Source organism: Cydia splendana, chromosome 20 (assembly GCF_910591565.1).
Source record: "Cydia splendana chromosome 20, ilCydSple1.2, whole genome shotgun sequence".
NCBI classification, from domain to species: Eukaryota; Metazoa; Arthropoda; class Insecta; order Lepidoptera; family Tortricidae; genus Cydia; species Cydia splendana.
The window spans coordinates 10,397,992-10,417,542 of record NC_085979.1 but is presented as its reverse complement, the minus strand read 5'-3'; the positions used below and the strand labels follow the sequence as shown (position 1 = coordinate 10,417,542).

General features: G+C 35.7%; 1 protein-coding gene across 3 annotated transcripts in view; it reads left to right on the top strand.

Moving 5' to 3' along the window:
• The first annotated feature begins 565 nt into the window (after nt 1–565).
• The window catches only part of LOC134800754 (transcription factor AP-2-epsilon), an 85,674-nt gene continuing 66,688 nt past the window's right edge, over nt 566–19,551 (top strand). For all 3 annotated transcript variants that reach the window (XM_063773297.1, XM_063773295.1, XM_063773296.1), the window contains exon 1: nt 566–1,131. In XM_063773297.1, the coding sequence (XP_063629367.1) occupies nt 1,102–1,131 (30 nt within the window). In that variant the 5' untranslated portion in view covers nt 566–1,101. The remainder of the gene's footprint in view (nt 1,132–19,551) is intronic.

The window sequence follows — 19,551 nt, the reverse complement described above, 5'->3', positions numbered from 1 at the left end:
AATTAGAAAAAATATGAGTAGATTTGTTACTATATTTGTCATGGTAATTAAATTAAAACTACAGCACCCTGTTACATGGGTTCAAATAAAATTGTCTTACTTAGAGCAGCTTAACGCATTCACTGCCATGGGGCGTGGCCTAGGAACAAACTTGTATGACGGTTGACGCACATGTGCGTCGGGGCAGTGAATGTGTTAAGCTACGAATGTGTCCCACCAAAAATCATTATTTTCGGCTGAAACTAGAGTGAAACTAACCGGCAAAACATCTGGAACAATTGTTTGTAGAGTTGCGAAGCAAAAAAAATGCTAACCAACTCTTGCAATATTTGACAAGTAAGTTTTTTACAATTACCTTAAAAGCAAAGAGTAACCAACCCAACCTAAAAAGTAACGTGTATTTTTATGAATTCTATTCTGCTTCCTTTTTAGTTTTTTTTAAGGTTACCTACTTACTCCTTTGTTACCAATAGGCAAAGTGTAACAAACCCAAAAAAACATTTTTTGCTAAAATCTTTTTCTTGTCTCATTCTTAGTTAAAAATGGATAGTTGTTTAAATTTTACTTTTTACTATAGAAATAAGCGTACGGAAACATGAATCGCTCGAAAAAAGAGCAAACCTTAACCAGCCTGATCAAACAAATCGTCGCAGGCGCAATCTGTACACAGTCATAAAAAAATCAAATATCGAACACAAACGTCACATATTAACCGCTCACTCAACCCTACAATAGCCATAAAGAATTACAATTAATCGCTGCGACGAGAAATGCCACCGCGTTAAAAAAACGTCAAAATATCTATGCCCCCACTGACTACTGACCGCCAATGGGGGAGCCCGTTTGACGGCTCGCTACCACTTTCGGGCCAATGGGGCGCCCCGGGGCGGAGCCTCGAGCGCCGCGCGGCGTTTCGCCCCCAGCGAAAACCTTTTCGCCTGCAGTCGTTTACCGATAAGCCTGAGGGATGGTCGGTTATTATTACATTCGGTACGTGAGCGGATGGCTCCGGGCATAATCGATAATGCGGAAGGCAAGCCAGTGACTGTGTGATATGAGACATTTTGTGTTCTGTGATATGTTTGCCTTAGTATAGATAGCATGAACCTTTATATGCAGTGTCACCGCGAGGTATGGATACGATTGCTTACTTATTAGACGTATAGATATGGAGTGCTGTGGTTAACAAGTGTGTATATAATATATGCTTACATGTATAAGTGTATGATCACTTGATCAGTCGTCTTTAAACTTAAACCGTCGTGAGTTACCTATTAGTTATAGGAAGAAATAAGGATACAAACATCAATTTTAAAACAAAAACAAAAGTTACTTACTTTTGAAAAAAAATCCGATTTATTAAGTGAGATTTGTTGTGTTAATATTTATATTTGAATAAAATCGTGACACTAAATAATGTAGTTTAAAAAAACTGCTCTTGCGCCTAATTACCTTCACTCATTTATACGAGATCACGGTAATTATAAAATATATATTTATTAGTGTAAAATAAATGTTCAGCAAAAAAAGTATTTTATAAACACCAATGTCGTATACAAAATACAAACTCCCCACAAATCTTTTTAATCAAACTTTTTGGCGCCCTTTGATGTGGGAGTTTACATTAAAATGGTAGGATTCACAAGGGATCTTTTTTTTTATAAATGAAACTTATAATCTAATAAGATTGTATTAATATTTACTTACATTTATTTGACTAAAGCTTTTCCTCGTTGTCTTGTTTGGTGTTTAATTAAGTTTCATTCTGTATTTCTTAACTTGTAATTTTTTGTCATACAAATGGTTTTATAATCCTTAACTTTTTTAATTGATTGTAAATACTTATCTATTATTTTCTGAATCGAGTTTTAACTACACAACTATTAAAAAAAAAGCGAAATATTTATGCTGCTATCATTTTAATAAACTAAACATACCTACTTATCCAAATTTAAATAAAACATACTTACATTCGATAACTTCAACGATGAGACTTTAATTATGTCGTCAGATGTAGGAATTCAACCTGGAAAAACCCGACGGGAACATCAAACGGTATTTATTCAAATTTGTAAGTATCAACTTGTAAAATGTGTAACACCTTGTGTCCCAACTTAACTACCCACGTCGCCTTACTAGCTGCATAGAAAAGTATTATACTTATGTTACTTTCTAAAAAATACTTATTTTTAACAAATACTAATATTAAACTAATGCCCCATCTTATTTAGTTCGACCACAATGAAACTTTACACGTATTCCCAGAACAGTCACAGAAACTCACAAACCCTATATTTAAAAGTTCAAAATATACTTTCCCGCCTTAAAACCAAAACTAAGTAACATTTCATCCAAGAAACTTGACACAAGAAAGGGCCCAATCCTTTATTTGTAGCATTCCATGAAGCGTATAATTATGGCGGCCTACGCACGTTATACTTTGAAATTTTATAATTGGTGGTCCTTGGCACAAATTGCCGGGACATCCTTTTCAAACAGGTAAAACAATAAAAAATAACTTTTAGCGATATCGGGATTTTAAGTTGAAAGTTTTGAAATTTAAATGTTTTTGAGTTGTGTGGTTCTTGCATTTCACGATTAAAATGCTATGATGTAAATTTTGCGGTGTTTATAAGCTACTGCATTTTTTTTTAAATATGACTTACGTAGTTTTAGTCCTCTTTTATTATTTATGTAGGTAATTAATTATTATTGCATATAATAATTGAGAGTACAAAAAGCTAAGGCAATTACCAGTCAATGCCAGAGGGCTGATTTAACACCGTCACTTTTATATTGAAATTTGAAAAAGGTGACTTACGTACTTACGTAGTTTTAGTCCTCAGTCTATACAGCTTTTACCTTCATTAGCTACTATAAAGTATTTTGTATTTTGAAAATAGAAAATAGGTCCCAAAAACTATTTCAAATAAAATACAAAATAGTTTTCTTCAAAAGGTATTTAAATACAAAATACAAAATAGGTATTTTGCATTTTAAATACAAGTATTTCAAATAAGTCACATCTCTGTTTACCGATTACACAGATTGATTCGATGCTCTGCTAAAAGGAAAACTTCTTGAACCCCCCTGTACGGATATGATGGTCGTTCTTGTCTACGTGACAGCGTGATAAAACGGTGTCCGTCACTTTCTATCCCACGGTGTTAAAAAGTGACAGTTATTTTATCACGTGGATAAAGCCATCCATAATACGCCAGCTGGGGTATCTCTATCCTTGACAACATTTCCATCTTCACTTCACACTCCTACCGTGTAGGCCGCTTCGTAGTCCGCCTCGTTGGGTAGGATTGTGTATGGGGGTTGCGGACTACGAGCCGTCCTACCGTTTAGCCGTTTGTAGGACGGCTCGTAGTCCGCAACCCCCATACACAATCCTACCCAACGAGGCGGACTACATGATTTAGATGGTTGGCAGCAAGGTCAGTGGGGAGACACTCTTGACTTCGGTCGAACTTGGCTCCGTTCGGCTCAGCATTGCTCCGAGCAATTATTAGGGTTGGCACTTGACTTCCTATTGCGTGCGCGACCACAGATAAGATAATCACTTGAATTTTGACAACCCTAAATAGCCGAAAGGGATAGTGCCATATATTAGAAAAGGATAGCATGATTCGACCCTGAACCGCTGTCAAACTTCGGGTTTGTAGGAAGTGTCCGTTCTGTACGGTAGTACTATTATTTCTTCTGTGGTAAGGTACTCAACTGTGCGTTTCTCCAGAAACGTCCTGCCTCGCTCAGCGAAACTGTGGACGAATGAACTGTCCCCTGCGGTATTTCTGGACCGATAGGACCTTCACGAAAAGGGTATACTCCCATCTTAAAAGCCGGCAACGCACTTACAACCCCTCTGGTGTTGCGGGTGTCCATGCGCTACGATAATCGCGTACCATCAGGCGTTTCGTCTGCTCGTCTGCCTCCTACATATATATTAAAATAACTGATTTGCAAGACCGAAGTGATCCCATAAGTGTTCCGTGAACAAACACTAAAAACGCAAATAAATTCATCATCAATTAGACCGCCAAATTGAACCGCCGGCCAAAGATCCGACGGATAGTCAATAGCTAAAGGGGCCCACTGATTAACAGTCCGCCGGATAGTATCTGCCTGTCAGTTGTTCGGAACTGTCAACTTTTTGTTCTAAGTGACAGGCCGATTCCGTCCGGCGGACTGTTAATCAGTGGGTCCCTTAAGAATATGCGTTTGACGGCCTTCTAGCCTAGGTAGTGGTCCTGCCTATGAAGCAGGAGGTTTCGAGTTCGAAGTATAAATATTTGTTCCTGAGTTTTGGGTGTTTTCTATGTAAGTATAGGTACTTACTATGTCACCGTAAATACCCGTTTTATAGTTTCCCTAGATACCTAATACTAGTTTTCCGTAAGGCCTTGGTGAAAACTAGTTTCAACTGAGATTTTTCAGTCAAAACTAGTTTTAGCAAAGTTCCTTGGTGGCCCTACGCAGCAGTACGCACTACAGGCGGATGCTCCGAACATCCCAAAGCAGGCTGTCCGACCATTTATAGTCTGGCAAACAAAAATTGTAAGTAAGTGACAGTAGGAAAAAAAGGTATACTCATCCCTCTTTTTGGGATTCTAATTCTAGCATAAGAAAAATACATAGGTACAGTACCTATGATTTTTTCTGCTTAAGCTGGCAATACACACTATATGCCTGCGAGTTTTGCCTGTGGTTACATACGTATAGATGAAGCTATCAATACATTTTTGACTTAGAAAAATGGACCATCTGACAGTTTGAAACATATCACTAAAAAATAAATAAATATAAATATACCTCCCCTGCGGCTTTGAATATATACAAATACACCATTTCCCGCTATTAAAAAAGTGGTGATTTGTAAAAAGAGGTTTTGATTGGCTAAAATAAAAGTCTACATGTAAAACCTCTTGCGGCATTACAATCTTTTGACGTTGTCAAGTTACGCAGAACAGTTGAGTCGCTCCCGGCAGGCGCGGCACAATAGGGTATTTTCCTACTAGTCAAATTAGTTACTTCTTTAGAACTGTCAAATCGATTTGCTAATATGGAATTTATATGAAACATTACATCGTGACGTCACGGTCAACTCACCTACTTTTTATATTTCTATCCGATTTATTAAATAGAACTTGTGTTTAGAAATAACTCCTATCTGTGTTTTTTTAATAATTATCTGGTGCTTTATTTCATGCATGGTGTAAAATAATTTATCTTAAATACAGTATAATACCCTATTCCCGTAAGCCGCCGCCGTGGGGCCATATTTGAGCTCTAGTCAGACTTCTATATCTATATATATTTAAATATATATCATATTATTCTAGTTTATTGATATTGTTCTACATATCACGTTCAGAAACACTAGTAGGTAACAAACGACCATATTCAACAATACATAAACATTTCAAAACAAGAACTACCATGAAGAACCAATTCAATTTCAGCCAGCATAATAAAACAATTCGAAAATGGAACGCTGAAGTATTATTTAAAAAACCGCCGTTCCATTATGCCGCTGTCATCGGCTTGATAAGATTTAAATTAGCCCCACAATACGGCGCTGTCAAATCCGCCATTAATTTCGAATTTCGAACGGGAGCGGCGTTGCCAACCTTTTGGCCGTTACGACAATGGATGTAATTTTGGATTAATTCGGTTGATCTTTTATTTTACGTAATTACCTAATGTGGGTTAGGGATGTTTAATTGTTAATTTTATTGCTTTTACGTTAGTATTATCTAGATAATATCATCAATTTCGTAACGTAATATGTGACGTTCCACGGGAAAAGGTACCTTATGAGGGTTTCTAGTTTCGGAGATATGAAATGTTTTGTAAAGAGGTGAAAAAATGCTCAATTTTTTTTTATTGTGTGATCTGAAACCTTAATGCGTAACCTTTGTTTACCTGTTTTTATTTTTGTTATAAGTTAGTTATAAGCCTAGTAATGTCGTCTCAGAGTTTAGTAGAAAAGGTACCTTATGGAAAAAAGATTAAAAATTCCCAAAAAAACTAGTCAATACGGGAAAAGAAGTTTGGTAGAGAACTGTATTAGCATTCTGCAAAACTAATTTGATAATTTCAGTTCTGGTTGGGGCGCCTCGCAAATATTATAACCGTACATCGACCGACATCACAAATCCAAGTAGCCTGCTATTATACCAAAGTTACTCTCGTCAAGTCTTTCTTAACTAGAATAATCTTCATTTGGTTTGGTCGCATGCAGTAAATCAGCCATTGGTTTGCTGAAAAATGCCAATACCCGACGCATTACCTTATGGAATATCTGAGGTCATTGAACCTCAATGCCGCTTATCTTCAATAGCAACCGAAATATATTATTGATAAGAAATAGACGATTTATACCAGGTTAACCCCAAAATATTATTAGTTTATCCTAACTGTTCATCATCATCATGCCTCATCATGTAACTTAATCACAAGGTACCTTTTCATTACATACAAATTATTGGTCTTTTTTAAGATTATTATGACGAAGAACTAATTAAATTTGGGGCAGTTTAATGTAAATTAATATTTTCTATTCATAAAAGATAAACTGTAATATGATTGATATTTTGTAGTGATGTATTATTAGATTTATTTCCATAAGGTACCTTTTCGTAAATGTATGGAGCAAATACTGTTATTGTTATGTAAGTTTAAAGTGGCATAAGGGGTTAAATATAGTATTTAGTTGGGGTTTTAGGATTTATTTCATTTGAATGACAGAATTTCTTTCATATGTGCTCAGAAAAATTGATTGTGTGTCACATTAAAAGTAAAAATATTCAATTTTGTGATTTTATATGAAAAAGTCAGAAAATACATTTTCACCTCTAAATCGGTATTGTTTTTTGCTTAAACTGTCTGTCAGTGTCGTTTTCTAATAGATAAAATTTAAATCTTGAGAGCTCATTGCAATCAATCGTGAAAATGAAATAAAACTTTATTTTCAAGAGATTGGTTAGTATACACATAAATCAGTCGATATCAAAAGTTTCTATTTGCATTACAGAACAAGTCGCAATATGTTTTAAATCTCAGATATATAAGGTATTATTATTTGTAGTCAACTATGTAACTTACTTCAGGAACATAGTTTTTTAGGCGGCTAAACTTAAAACTTCTCTATCGTAAAGTTGCTCATTTCACAACATTATTTTCAAAAAATCATATCTCTGTAACTACGCAACCTAGAAGGTTGATCTTTTGTGTTATCGATAGCTTATCTATTGTAGATTACTGGGGTATGCATAACTCCATACCCGCCATAAGGTACCTTTGACCGTGGGACGTCACATATTATAAATAAACGTAGTTTTCTCAAAGAAAATTATAATCAGTTATATATAAATATGGAATATAACTATGATAATGTAGTTACTAATGCATACAAACTTAACATACATAACTAGAAAAAAAACATAATTAAATAACTAACCTACAAAACTTAAAAACTAAATCTAAAAATAAATAAAACTAAACTTAAAATAAAAAAATTACAAAATATCCCCCTGCGGAATGGTGCCGTAGATGCTGGCAGCATTTCCTCGCTGTATCGCAATACTTATTCTTTGTGCGAGGAAGCTGCCAGATCTACGGTCACCAGTGGCGTCCTTTTTGATAGATCCTTAAAAAGGGTAGACGCGTTCGGACCCCACGGGCCAAGGGTCTCGACACCAAAAGGTACGAAATCGTATTCGGGGCCGAGACCCCTATATTTGGTCTTTTTTAATTTTTCGGCCGCCTCTGCTGCCGCGCCGGCTTTTGAAGTAGTGCCGTGGAGATGAGACGGGGCTAGGGTGTCCACACAGGTGGCGTCCCACACCAGCACCCGACCCATCTTCCACGGAATTAGTGACATTCCGTCTGGTCTCTTACCATCGTCTCTATGATAATTATAATAAGATGTCTTGAATCTTTATTAAATAAACTGCCGAATCTCATCAAACTTCTTAAAACTTTTAACCTTTAAATTACAGAGGTTATAATGAGAAACAACTATTAATTAATCGTTAATGAATTAAATGCCGCAACGACGCAAATAAATGCAATTAAAAACTAAGCATTTGAAATTAATGCGCTGCTGACAACATAATAAAAATAAAGGTACCTACACATTAAATATAAATATTTAATGACATGTCACGCAGCCCCGCCCACAGCTATTTAAAGTTAGTCATAAAGTATAATAGGGGATATTAAAAAGTAGTAGGTAATCGATATTGATATTCATTTGCAATATAATATGATTATCATAATAATTCTGCGTAATATATAACATAGAAACTTGAAACCAATAACTAGATGTTTATTTTTTGAAGACCAGGTATAAAAGCAATAAAACAGATTCCTATCAATTTTATAAAGCTTAGGTAGAGTCGGACCAAGAAGAGTCTGCAGCGGATTTGATGGCCCACGCAGTGCAAGTGTAGTTTTTAATCGTCAAACTTCTATGAAATTATGACGTATAAATAACACTTGCACTGCTATCAAATCCGCTGCTAACTTTTCTTGGTCAGACTCTAATTTCCAGTTATGGTATATGGATAGTTACAATTCAATAGGATTTCAATTTTCGTTCATTCTGGTCTTGCGTATAATTCCTAAAAAACACTTGCAAAAGGCAAAAAAAAATTATGATTCGCTGAAACGGACCGGAATTTATGGAAATCCAGGAATTGAGAACTTTGGAAAGCCTAAAAGACGCTTTTATAACAAAAAACTTATCGCTTCTGTCCATTCGTTTGTACCTACTGGTCTAAGAGATACGGAAATAGGTTTTCAATTTAAAAAGAAAAAAAAAAGAAAAAAAACAATTTATGGAGCAACGAAATCCCTCTAGTTAGTGTGCCATACTATCATTATTAATTAATTCGGGCGCCTGTTATTTCCGTAGCTAGCTCTCCGTCTATACTGTACAACTGTAGATATAAAGTAAAGTAAAGTAAAGTAAATACACTTTTCACCTCAGCAGCTCGAACAAGGGTACTTTGCTTCTTAAAAACAGTGAGCAAAATGCGTTTTTGCTCATTGAGTCATTTTGTCTCACTCAGTGAGCAAAATGACATTCAAGTGACCTTTATGGTCATTTCAACATGCGGGGTCTAATACAAGTTCGATATACTTGGGTTCTATTATCTCTGTCCCTCTAGGTATGTTCTCACTGCTTAGGGTGAAAAATTTTGTGTACTACACGAGATCAAAGTTATTTACATCTCGTGCGCTTTTGAATCCCTTACTACGCTCAAGATTCTAAATTAGATTCACTCGCTACGCTCGTGAATCTATTATAGAATCTTTCGCTTGCACGGGACTATATATAAGCACTCGAAGAAATATCAAACTTTGATCTCTTGTTGTACAAATAACTATTATTGCACCACAAAGAAAAAAATACAAAAACAGATTTACAGTGTAAATAAAGGTAGCAACAGGCGGTCTTATCGCTGTAAGCGATCTCTTCCAGACAATATATAGATATATTTTTCTTTCATTAATTATAATGGCAATTATATATGTACCATGAGAACGGAAATTTTCGAAAATTCCCAATGGACAGTATTTATTTATTATTCCATGTCAAATAGATAGCGTATCAAACTTCTTTCAGATTAAAAAATGCTAAACTGAAAACCAAATTTTTTAGAGAATTTATTTTTGTCACGTGAACGCAATCAGTATTCCAGGAAATTCCTTAATTTTCCACTAATGAAAGCATACATTTCCCGGGAATCTTTCAAGTACCCCCAAAAACAACCCCCCAGCCCCCCCTGATAGTAGCAACCAGAAGTCGTCAACAATATCGTTATTTCATCTCACATCTGTCCCCCGCTGTGACGAGAGCTCCTGTCGCTCGTGAGCCTTTATTCACACTGTTAACCCACAATGAACCTTATTGCCAAGTAATTAGGTCCATGGATGGTCAATAGTGTTGCTGTTGGAACATTTGGTTGCTGTTGGAACATTGATCGAGCATCAATTGTGAACTTTGTATTCGAAGTCCAAACGCAACGGCTAGACGCTCGTTGATGTATTTTATTTATTTACACCACACCAGCTCGGAAAGGCTTACTTTGCACTTCAAAAACTGATAGCAAAGTTGCATTTTATTCACATGTGAGGCAAAGTAATCAAATGCAAATTTTGAGTTGTTTTCTTATGTTTGCTGGTAGAATTGACTTTTAAATGATGACTTTGGATGATCAATATTTAATAACATTCATTTGGATTTGATTTGGTTTAATTTTGTTTGATATTTTACATTTAATATTTGCTTCGACTTGGTGTGGTGAAAATTTTGTGTTTCACTCGGGGGCAAATTTTGTTTGACCCTCGTGCTTTGAAACCCTCGCAACGCTCAAGATTCCATTTTCGAACTACTCGCTACGCTCGTGGTTCAATTTTGGAATCTTTCGCTTGCTCGGGTATCAATATTAGCACGAGCGGTTAAACAACAACTTTGCCCCCGAGTGAAACAAATAACTATTTTTTATTCAAACAAGTTAAACAGCATAAAAGTAAAAATACCAAACCACTGCTAACTTACACAGAAAATTAAAAGAAAGAGAATAATATACAAATCACAAATTACAATATTAACATCTAAAAATAAATAATTAACACATTTTAAACTGTACGCTAGCTTTTAAATAATTGTAAACTATAAAATCTAAGTATCGCCGAAACGAAGTGCAGACCAAACGGGTAGACACCCGTTGATGTATTTTGTTCTATCGTTTGGTTTAAGAAAAAATACGGTTATAATTTGGTGTATAAATAATAATAAAAAGGTAGATACGTAGAAAAATGTTTAAATAGATCACATTGAACAACTGACTTGCTAAGCTACTTCTGCTGCCGAAGAATAGACAAGGACCTCAGAAGTTAACTCGGTGAAATACTATAGGTATTGTTAAACTATAGTGACTCTGTGAGCTTTAAACCTCGCGAAACCCTATGGTTCCTGTCATTTTGAAAAATTCTCAAAACCAGAATCGATAAAAAATTGGTACAATTATCGTACTATAGCCAAGTTGACAATCTTTGTGTCTCTCTGACACTTTTCCATATTAGTGCGACAGTGACAGTTGCCTTTCTCTCGCTACGCGTAAACGATTGGCATGTTGGCACTCTGCTCACAAAATTTTACGAGATACGATTAAGAAATGCGACTTGTAGAAGAGACAAAATGAGTTTTATTTTTGCCCAAGATGAAACATTAATTAGAATTTACGTTCGATTTAATAAATGTCACAATGTACAATAAACAAACGCAATTAAATCGAAACACGAGCCAAGACAATACATTTTCTAATTGGCTATCCCTAAATTGGATTTTCAATGATTGCCGATATATTTTTAATAGGCAATAAGACCAAAGGTTGTTTTGTTTTTAATTTTTCGAAACTTTAATAGTGTGTAAGGCACCGGCCAACGGCCAAATGAGAAGGTCGTTCTTTTTTCGAATTTGATTTATAAGCAATGAATTGTGAACAGCGGTTAATGAAATATAGAGTGATGTCGCACTGTGCAGCCGCACGCTTTTATATCGGGTTTAGGGTTCCTTAATATCGGTTGTTTTCTGACAGATTCATTAAAGTGTGTGTAATAAATAATAGTGTTAATCTAAAAAAAATTAAAGGATAATTTTATATGTATAGATTAGTCACACAGCAATACATACCTACCTATAGTTATATATAAATACTTAATACGGAAAGAAAATGGTGTACTTACTTATGCCAATTTGCCTCGAAAATTCAAATTTACCAACTTTTTCTATAATGCAAAATCGTCTTGCCAAAGTATAATTTAATTTTTTAGTAGAAAAGGCGACAAATACAAAGTTTCTATGGAAATTTCTATGAGGCTAAAGGGCCAAAATCTATTTGATTATCTATGTGATTTTCGCGTCCTTACACTCAAATGTAACGGTTTTAAAAAAGGAGATAGGAAATCTAGAAGAGCGCTTTCCTATAAGGAATAATTATCTTATAAATCATTACTTAAATAATAATGTGTCACTATCCATGCGAAAACGTAATTAGACTTTTAGGCTATCCGAATGTTACTTATGAACTCCACCTCCTACCATTTGGACATTTATCAAATCTAACTACTCTAACTAGATAGAATTGTAAGCTTGTAATATGTAATTAGGTAACCCCTGTCGGTCTTTCTCTAAAACATAATATTTTTTTTTTAAAGATAGCCTTTTCAAGTTAGAATCCATCTAAACTAACTTTGCACAGAGCTTTGAACAGGGCGAAGAGAAGGAGTGTCATAATAAACGTTATATTTTCATAGAATTTGGATATTAATTGTGACATTACCACAGTTTGTCATTCTCATTTCAAATGCCACGAAATAGCAGAGCTTATTCTGACTGTACATATTTTTTTATAAAACGCGTTTCTGCATATCTGTGTGTGCAACTCGCGCTTGGCTATATTTGAATACTCAATGTAATCTTGTATTGTTTACCCTCAATCGTAAACATTTAGTATTGGATCGCCATTTTATTTTTCTATAGTTCGTTTTTTTTATCATTAGAAATAAGGTAAACGATCTTGATGTGTTTTTTAATTGAAAAACACATTTTAAAAATAAGTTACAGCAAATATGTATCAATTATAAATATAATACGATCATTTATATTCTTCTGCTTTCATAAGTAATAGTTACTGATTTTTAAAAAGCGTTTTTCAATTAAAAGACATGTCAAGATCGCTTACCTTCTTTCAAGTTCTTTCTAATGCTAAAAAAAACGAACTATAGTATAGTGGTAAAACGTAAAACACGACGCGAACCTAATATGTAAAAATTTTGTTTTAAGGTATATCTTGTACTAAGCAGCAGTCGCCATTATGTCACCGAAATGAAATCGAAAAAGTTAAACATATTGTATATGCGATTGTAAGGTTATCTAAGGATATTAAATTTCTGAAATAAATGGTTCATTTCATGTACCTACCTAAACAACTTAGATAGGTATACTTAAATAAGTAAAAAACGTGTGTTTTTATGACGGGAAAAAGTAAAAACGCATACATTCGATATTTTTAAAATGGATACTTTAAAAACGTTGTGTAACATTTCCGGTCTAGTTACATGTTTAACTTGCCTATTTGCTTGTTTATTTAGACCGCATTGTGTTCCAAATTTGAATTACGGCGCCTGTAGATCAACAAAGCACCATAGACAAGCCATTTCTCACCGTCGCTTTTTCTAATAAAGCATTTGTTAGGCAAAGGCAAGCGGCCATTGTGCCCGTACAGCCAAACGGAGGTCAAATCATCGCTTTCCAAGCCGTAACACGAATTTATACCTGACATTATTCATACCACCCGACCGCTTGTTTTCCCCTAATTACAATCCATTCAAACGTACCCCATTAAAACTCGTCTAAATTAAAATTCGAATAACTTACTAACTAGATGTATAAATCACGAACCGTACAGAAAGACAATAAAATATATTGTCCAGTCCGGCTTGAGTCCAATAATTAATACAACAATGCGCTCACCGAGTAATTAAAATAAACTAATTTCTAAACGTGAGTGGCTTTTTATGAATGAACGGCGTGGTCTATCTTTTTTCAGTCTGGCAACATTTCTCATCCGCGGTTGCGCACTGACAGTTCGGTTGACGGCGTTCTTTTTTCAAAGCGCGACTCGCAGCGGGGCGCTGCATCCGTTGCGCGTTCGAATTATCTCGTTTTAATTTGAGAATCGGCTTTTTTGTTTTATGCCATTATTTTACTAATTCGTAATTTGAAATGTTTAGACAATTACACGGCACTTATGAGTGAGGATTCGTGAATCACGTTCAAATCATTTTCTCACGCTAGGGACTCCCACGAATTAGTTGAATTGCTCGCAGCCTGGGATTCGGGACGAACCTAAGGATTTTCGGCATCGGATCGGGACGAGATGATTCCGAGCAAATCGGCGAACATAATTACAACCTGCCTGCCAGTATTTGAGCGCAGCGCCGCGTGCACAGTAGCAATAACGTGCAATTTAAATGTTTCAAATTTCGAACACGATTCTTTTTTTAAATACAAATCGGTATTGCGTGCATGCATTCAAAATAAACAAATAAACATCGTGCGATTTACAATACTAAAAGAGTTCTTTACAATTTCAAAAAAAGTACATTTATTTCTCAATCCTGTCACAACTCATAGGATACGTAATACCTACACATTAACCCACACATGAAACGTCAAAGGCAGTGTTGCTAGTGTAAAAAAAGACATTTCAAAATTAGAACGTTAAAGGCAGCACGTGCACAGATAAGTGCACGTCGCTCCACCGTATTCGGGATCACGTATCTCAAATAACACAGGCCGGTTGTAATGAGCCGATGGGTTTAAACACGGCCATTGGATTCCAAATTCGAATTAATAAAACGAATTGTGTGTTATTATTTTGTACATGTTCTGGTGCTTGAACAACGTTATTTTAGAGTTAATTACCTAATTAAACAAGTTATTATATTGATTACCTACGTTTTTCAGATATTAAAAGTAATTACATATTTATATTTGCTATATGGCTCAGTCACCCCATACAACCATTTCCAGTCGCCGTTACGACGCGGTGTTGACACATCTTGTGTCGACACCGTCTGTTTCGGTCACAATTCCAGTCGCAGAGTCGTCGCCGTGTCGACACAGTTACCAGAAATGGGGAAGGGTCGACACATGACACAAAGTGACATAAAGTGTGGTCGCCGTGTGCACACATTGTTTCGGGTTTGCGACTACTTTATGCCAAAATCATTCGTTCATTCGTTCATTTTGTTCCTGTCAAATGGAAACTGTCAGATGGAAAAATACTTAAATAAAAATAAGTGACATTAATACGCCATCTCTAAAACGGATTACAAGACGTAATTATATATTGTTTGCATTTATATTACAATATGACTTAAATTATTATGGGGAATTAAACTGCTCGAGTGATTTGATAAACTAAGTGTAATATAATCAACGCGCCACCACATTGTTTTAGTTTAGCCGGAAATGAAATTGTTTACTTCTCAGTGCCTGTGTTCATAACTATATTATTTGAAGCATTTTTAGTACTTCGATGCGTATACTATACTTAAATAACAGAAATAACGCTTTACATACTACGAAACTTGTTAATTATGATGTATAAATATGGTTTAAGGCTGAGAAATATTGCAGTCACAAAGTAGTTGCAATGTTTCGACTTTGTGTCGACTCTGTGTTGACACATGACACGCGCTGTCAAAAGTAATAACAAAGTTACTGGATTTGCAAAATGGCTCCTTGTGTTGATTTGTTTTCAGATATTCTCAAAGTGTAAAAATGCCGTGGTCAGAGATGGGCATTAATCGATTAACTGTTTATTCGACTAATTAATGGAATAAAAAAAGTTAATTCTCAAATTTTAATCGCGATTAGTTTAGTCGACCTAACATAGATTGAAATTGAATTAATCTGAATATTAATCGAATAAATTATCGATTAAATCTCGATTGAAAGTTGACAGGGGGCCATTTTTGTACGTAAAAATAATAGAAATGTCTTGCATGCAGATGGTAGCAAAACACTTTGTCATAAAAGTCGAGATGGGTGTCGATATATAGGTTTTAGGGAGTGCCGATTTCGAAAATAATGACCATTTTGGAATCCGAAATGGCGGCCATGCACTGTGTCATAAAAGTCGTCATGTGTGTCGTTTTATACGTTTTAGGGGGCCCCAATTTTGAAAATGATGACCATTTTGGAATCCAAAATGGCGGCCATGCACTATGCCATAAAAGTCGTCATGGGTGTCGTTTTATAGGTTTTAGGGGGCGCAGATTTCGAAAATGATGACCATTTTGGATTCCAAGATGGCGGCCATGCACTATGTCATAAAAGTCGTCATGGATGTCGTTTTATAGGTTTTAGGGGGCCCCGATTTAGAAAATGATGACCATTTTGAAATCCAAAATGGCGGCCATGCACTATGTCATAAAAGTCGTCATGGGTGTCGTTTTATAGGTTTTAGGGGGCGCAGATTTCGAAAATGATGACCATTTTGGATTCCAAGATGGCGGCCATGCACTATGTCATAAAAGTCGTCATGTATGTCGTTTTATAGGTTTTAGGGGGCCCCGCTTTCGAAAATGATGACCATTTTGGAATCCAAAATGGCGGCCATGCACTATGTCATAAAAGTCGTCATGGGTGTCGTTTTATAGGTTTTGGGGGGCGCAGATTTCGAAAATGATAACATTTTCAATTTAAAAATGGCGGCAATGCACTATGTCATAAAAGTCGTCATGGATATCGTTTTATAGGTTTTAGGGGGCGCAGATTTCGAAAATGATGACTATTTTGGATTCCAAGATGGCGGCCATGCACTATGTCATAAAAGTCGTCATGGATGTCGTTTTATAGGCTTTAGGGGGCGCAGATTTCGAAAATGATAACATTTTCAATTTCAAAATGGCGGCAATGCACTATGTCATAAAAGTCATCATGGATATCGTTTTATAGGTTTTAGGGGGCGCAGATTTCGAAAATGATGATTATTTTGGATTCCACTTTTATGACAAAATACGTAGCCGCCATCTTGGATTATAAAATGATCATCGTTTTCGAATTCTGCACTCCCTAAAACCTATAAATCGACATCCGTGACGACGCAAGTTATCTTTATTTTCAGATCTAACAAATTGCTACAGAATACAAAGGACAAAAAAGAAGCGAGGAGGTAATGAAACAAGCAAAAATACAGATGATTCCTCGACGCAATTGGGTGATTCTTAAATTGTGTCCAGATTTTTTTTGTTTAAAAGTTTTTATTTTTCACATATTACTCTCACAAGTTCCGTGACATTTCGACCTTGTAATTTTTTAAGTAAATGTTTTTGTTTATCTATGAGGATCTCACTAGAATAGTATAATCAAGGTATGTTTATATTTGATGAATGAAATAGTAACGCAAAAAATATATATATTTGTGTCTTATATTCCTGCCGAAGACTTTTATTTTACCTTTTCCTTCTACACAAGTTTGGCCAAGTAATAAGAATTTAGGGCTCTCAATTTTATTTTGACTTCTACAACAGTAAAGCTATGAGGCCATGTTTGGTATCGTTTTCGTATAAATTCGCAGTACCAAATTTAGTTAAGGTATCACATTGACACCATTCCGAAGTAGAAACATATAAACTTATTAAAATACTTTCTTTTAAACTCCTCTTCACGCTTAAACTGCTGAACAGTTTTAATTTAAATTTGGTACACATATATTTTGAGTCCCGAGACAGGATATAATAAGTTATCTCAAAAATCATCCTTTAAAGGTGTGAAATGAGGTGTAGGGGGGAATTCAGAATTGACTTCTTGAAGTTAATACTGTTTAAGTTTAGGTTTGAAGTCATGTTTTTTTATCATTTTTAACTAAATCAAAGATGTAGACCATCCCAAATTTCAACGAAATCGGTTCAGCGGTTAAGCGTCAAGAAGAGTTTCAAAAAAACCGGCCAAGTGCGAGTCGGACTCGCGTATTAAGGGTTCCGTACATTAAGTCCGACTCGCGCTTGACTGCACATTTCTAATAGGTTTTCCTGTCATCTATAGGTAAAGAACTATTTTGTGTATTCAGACGGACATACATACAGACGCACGAGTGATCCTATAAGGGTTCCGTTTTTTCCTTTTGAGGTACGGAACCCTAAAAAGATTTTTTTTATTTTGTGGAATGGTGTCAATGTGATACCTTAAATGGATTCAGCACCCCAGATTTATACGAAAACGATACCAAACACGGCCTAGCACCTTCACTGATATAGATAATTATATCAAGATAAAATTGAGAGCCCTAAATAAACTTTCAAGAGCGGATATCTCAAAAACTATTCAACATATCGAAACAATTGACTGAATAAACTTGTAACAAATTAAATTAACTTTCCTTTTGTATAAGTGGCCATGTCGCTGAGATGCATAGTTTCCGAGATATAATCGAAAAACCGGAAAATGGGACCTTCAAATCCCCCTCTCTCCCCCCCGCTCAAGGGCTACGGCCGGGGACTTTTGATATGTTCACCTCCTAACTTGTCAAACCGAGTTACGGAGTCAAAAATTGTGTTCCGAGCATTTCCCTCTACAACTTTTGGAGCATTCGTTGCCTGACCTAAGTAGCTTATTGCATTTCTTTAAAAACTTTTCTGTAAAAGGTTGACGGGTGTTGGGTGTTTATAAATATGGTTTCGGTCGACTATTATCATTTGCATTGCCCATGATGACTTACTAGAATTACGAGCACACGAGACACTAATAGTAGTTTGACAAACCTTGGTTTTCAAGAGGTATTTTATATTGACATTTGCTGTCAGATTTAGTCGCAAACCGCACGCAAAGTGCACACAAATGTGTCGACACCTTGTTACGGAAAAGTGTAGACACGGCGACGACACTTTGTTTCGAAACAATTCTAGACACATTGTGTGGACTCTGTTACGACACATCTGACATTTAGTTACCACTTTGTGATTCTGCGACTGGAATGGTTATATGGGACATCACTGACGTGAAGCGGGGATTTAGAGGATTTTATATTGTCTTCTTAAATATTTTTAAGTGTCACGATTTGCCGCGTCGTTGCCGTTGTGATCAAAATCCATGATGGCGAATTATACTAATTTGCTATGAAATAACTTCTTTTTTAGTTTTGTGATCTTTCCATATATGTCACAACGTTTCATGGTTTACAATGCGTTTTGAATCGTGTTTCTTAATATCGCTTCATTGAGCTAAATGAGCGTTTTCGTTTCAACCTATCATATATAAATATCTATCCTCCCAAGGCCCAAGGTCCTACCTATAGTACTTCTTCACGTCGATGAAATTTAAACCATATTCAATTGGAACAGAGTTGCATTTCTTTTGTTTCATTAAAATTTCAAACAATTAAAACAACTCTATTCCCTGCACTATAGGTTCAAATTACAGTGGCAAATTTTGGGTCGTATGATGGTCCTTATGACAGTATTATTTTGTTGTATGTAGACATTTTTTAACAGTTTAGCACATTGCATAGCAGCTCCTGAAATAACTGTTATAGAGACCATCATTCGACGCGAGAGGTCCCTTTCTAATGTATGGCACTATCCCTTTCAGCTATTAAGGGTTGTCAAAATTCAAACCATTATCTTATCTGTGGTCGTACACGCAAAGGGACGTCAAGTTGTGTCAAGCCTAATAATTGCTCGGAACAATGCTGGGCCGAGCGGAGCCGAGTTTGCCCGAAGTCAGGAGTTTCGCAAATTCGCACCCCTGTCTACACTCATATTGTTAATAATTTAAAGAAGGCTTAAAAAGTACAGACATAAAGCAAGCACTCATAATGACCGCATAGGGACAGTCACCAGCAATAATTACTCTTCGAAGGCTGCAAAAATATGTGACATGCTTTTATGGTTCTACAAATAAGATCGTGTCAGATACTCAGATATTTTTGCGGCCTTCTTTGTGTAACATATTTGCTGGCG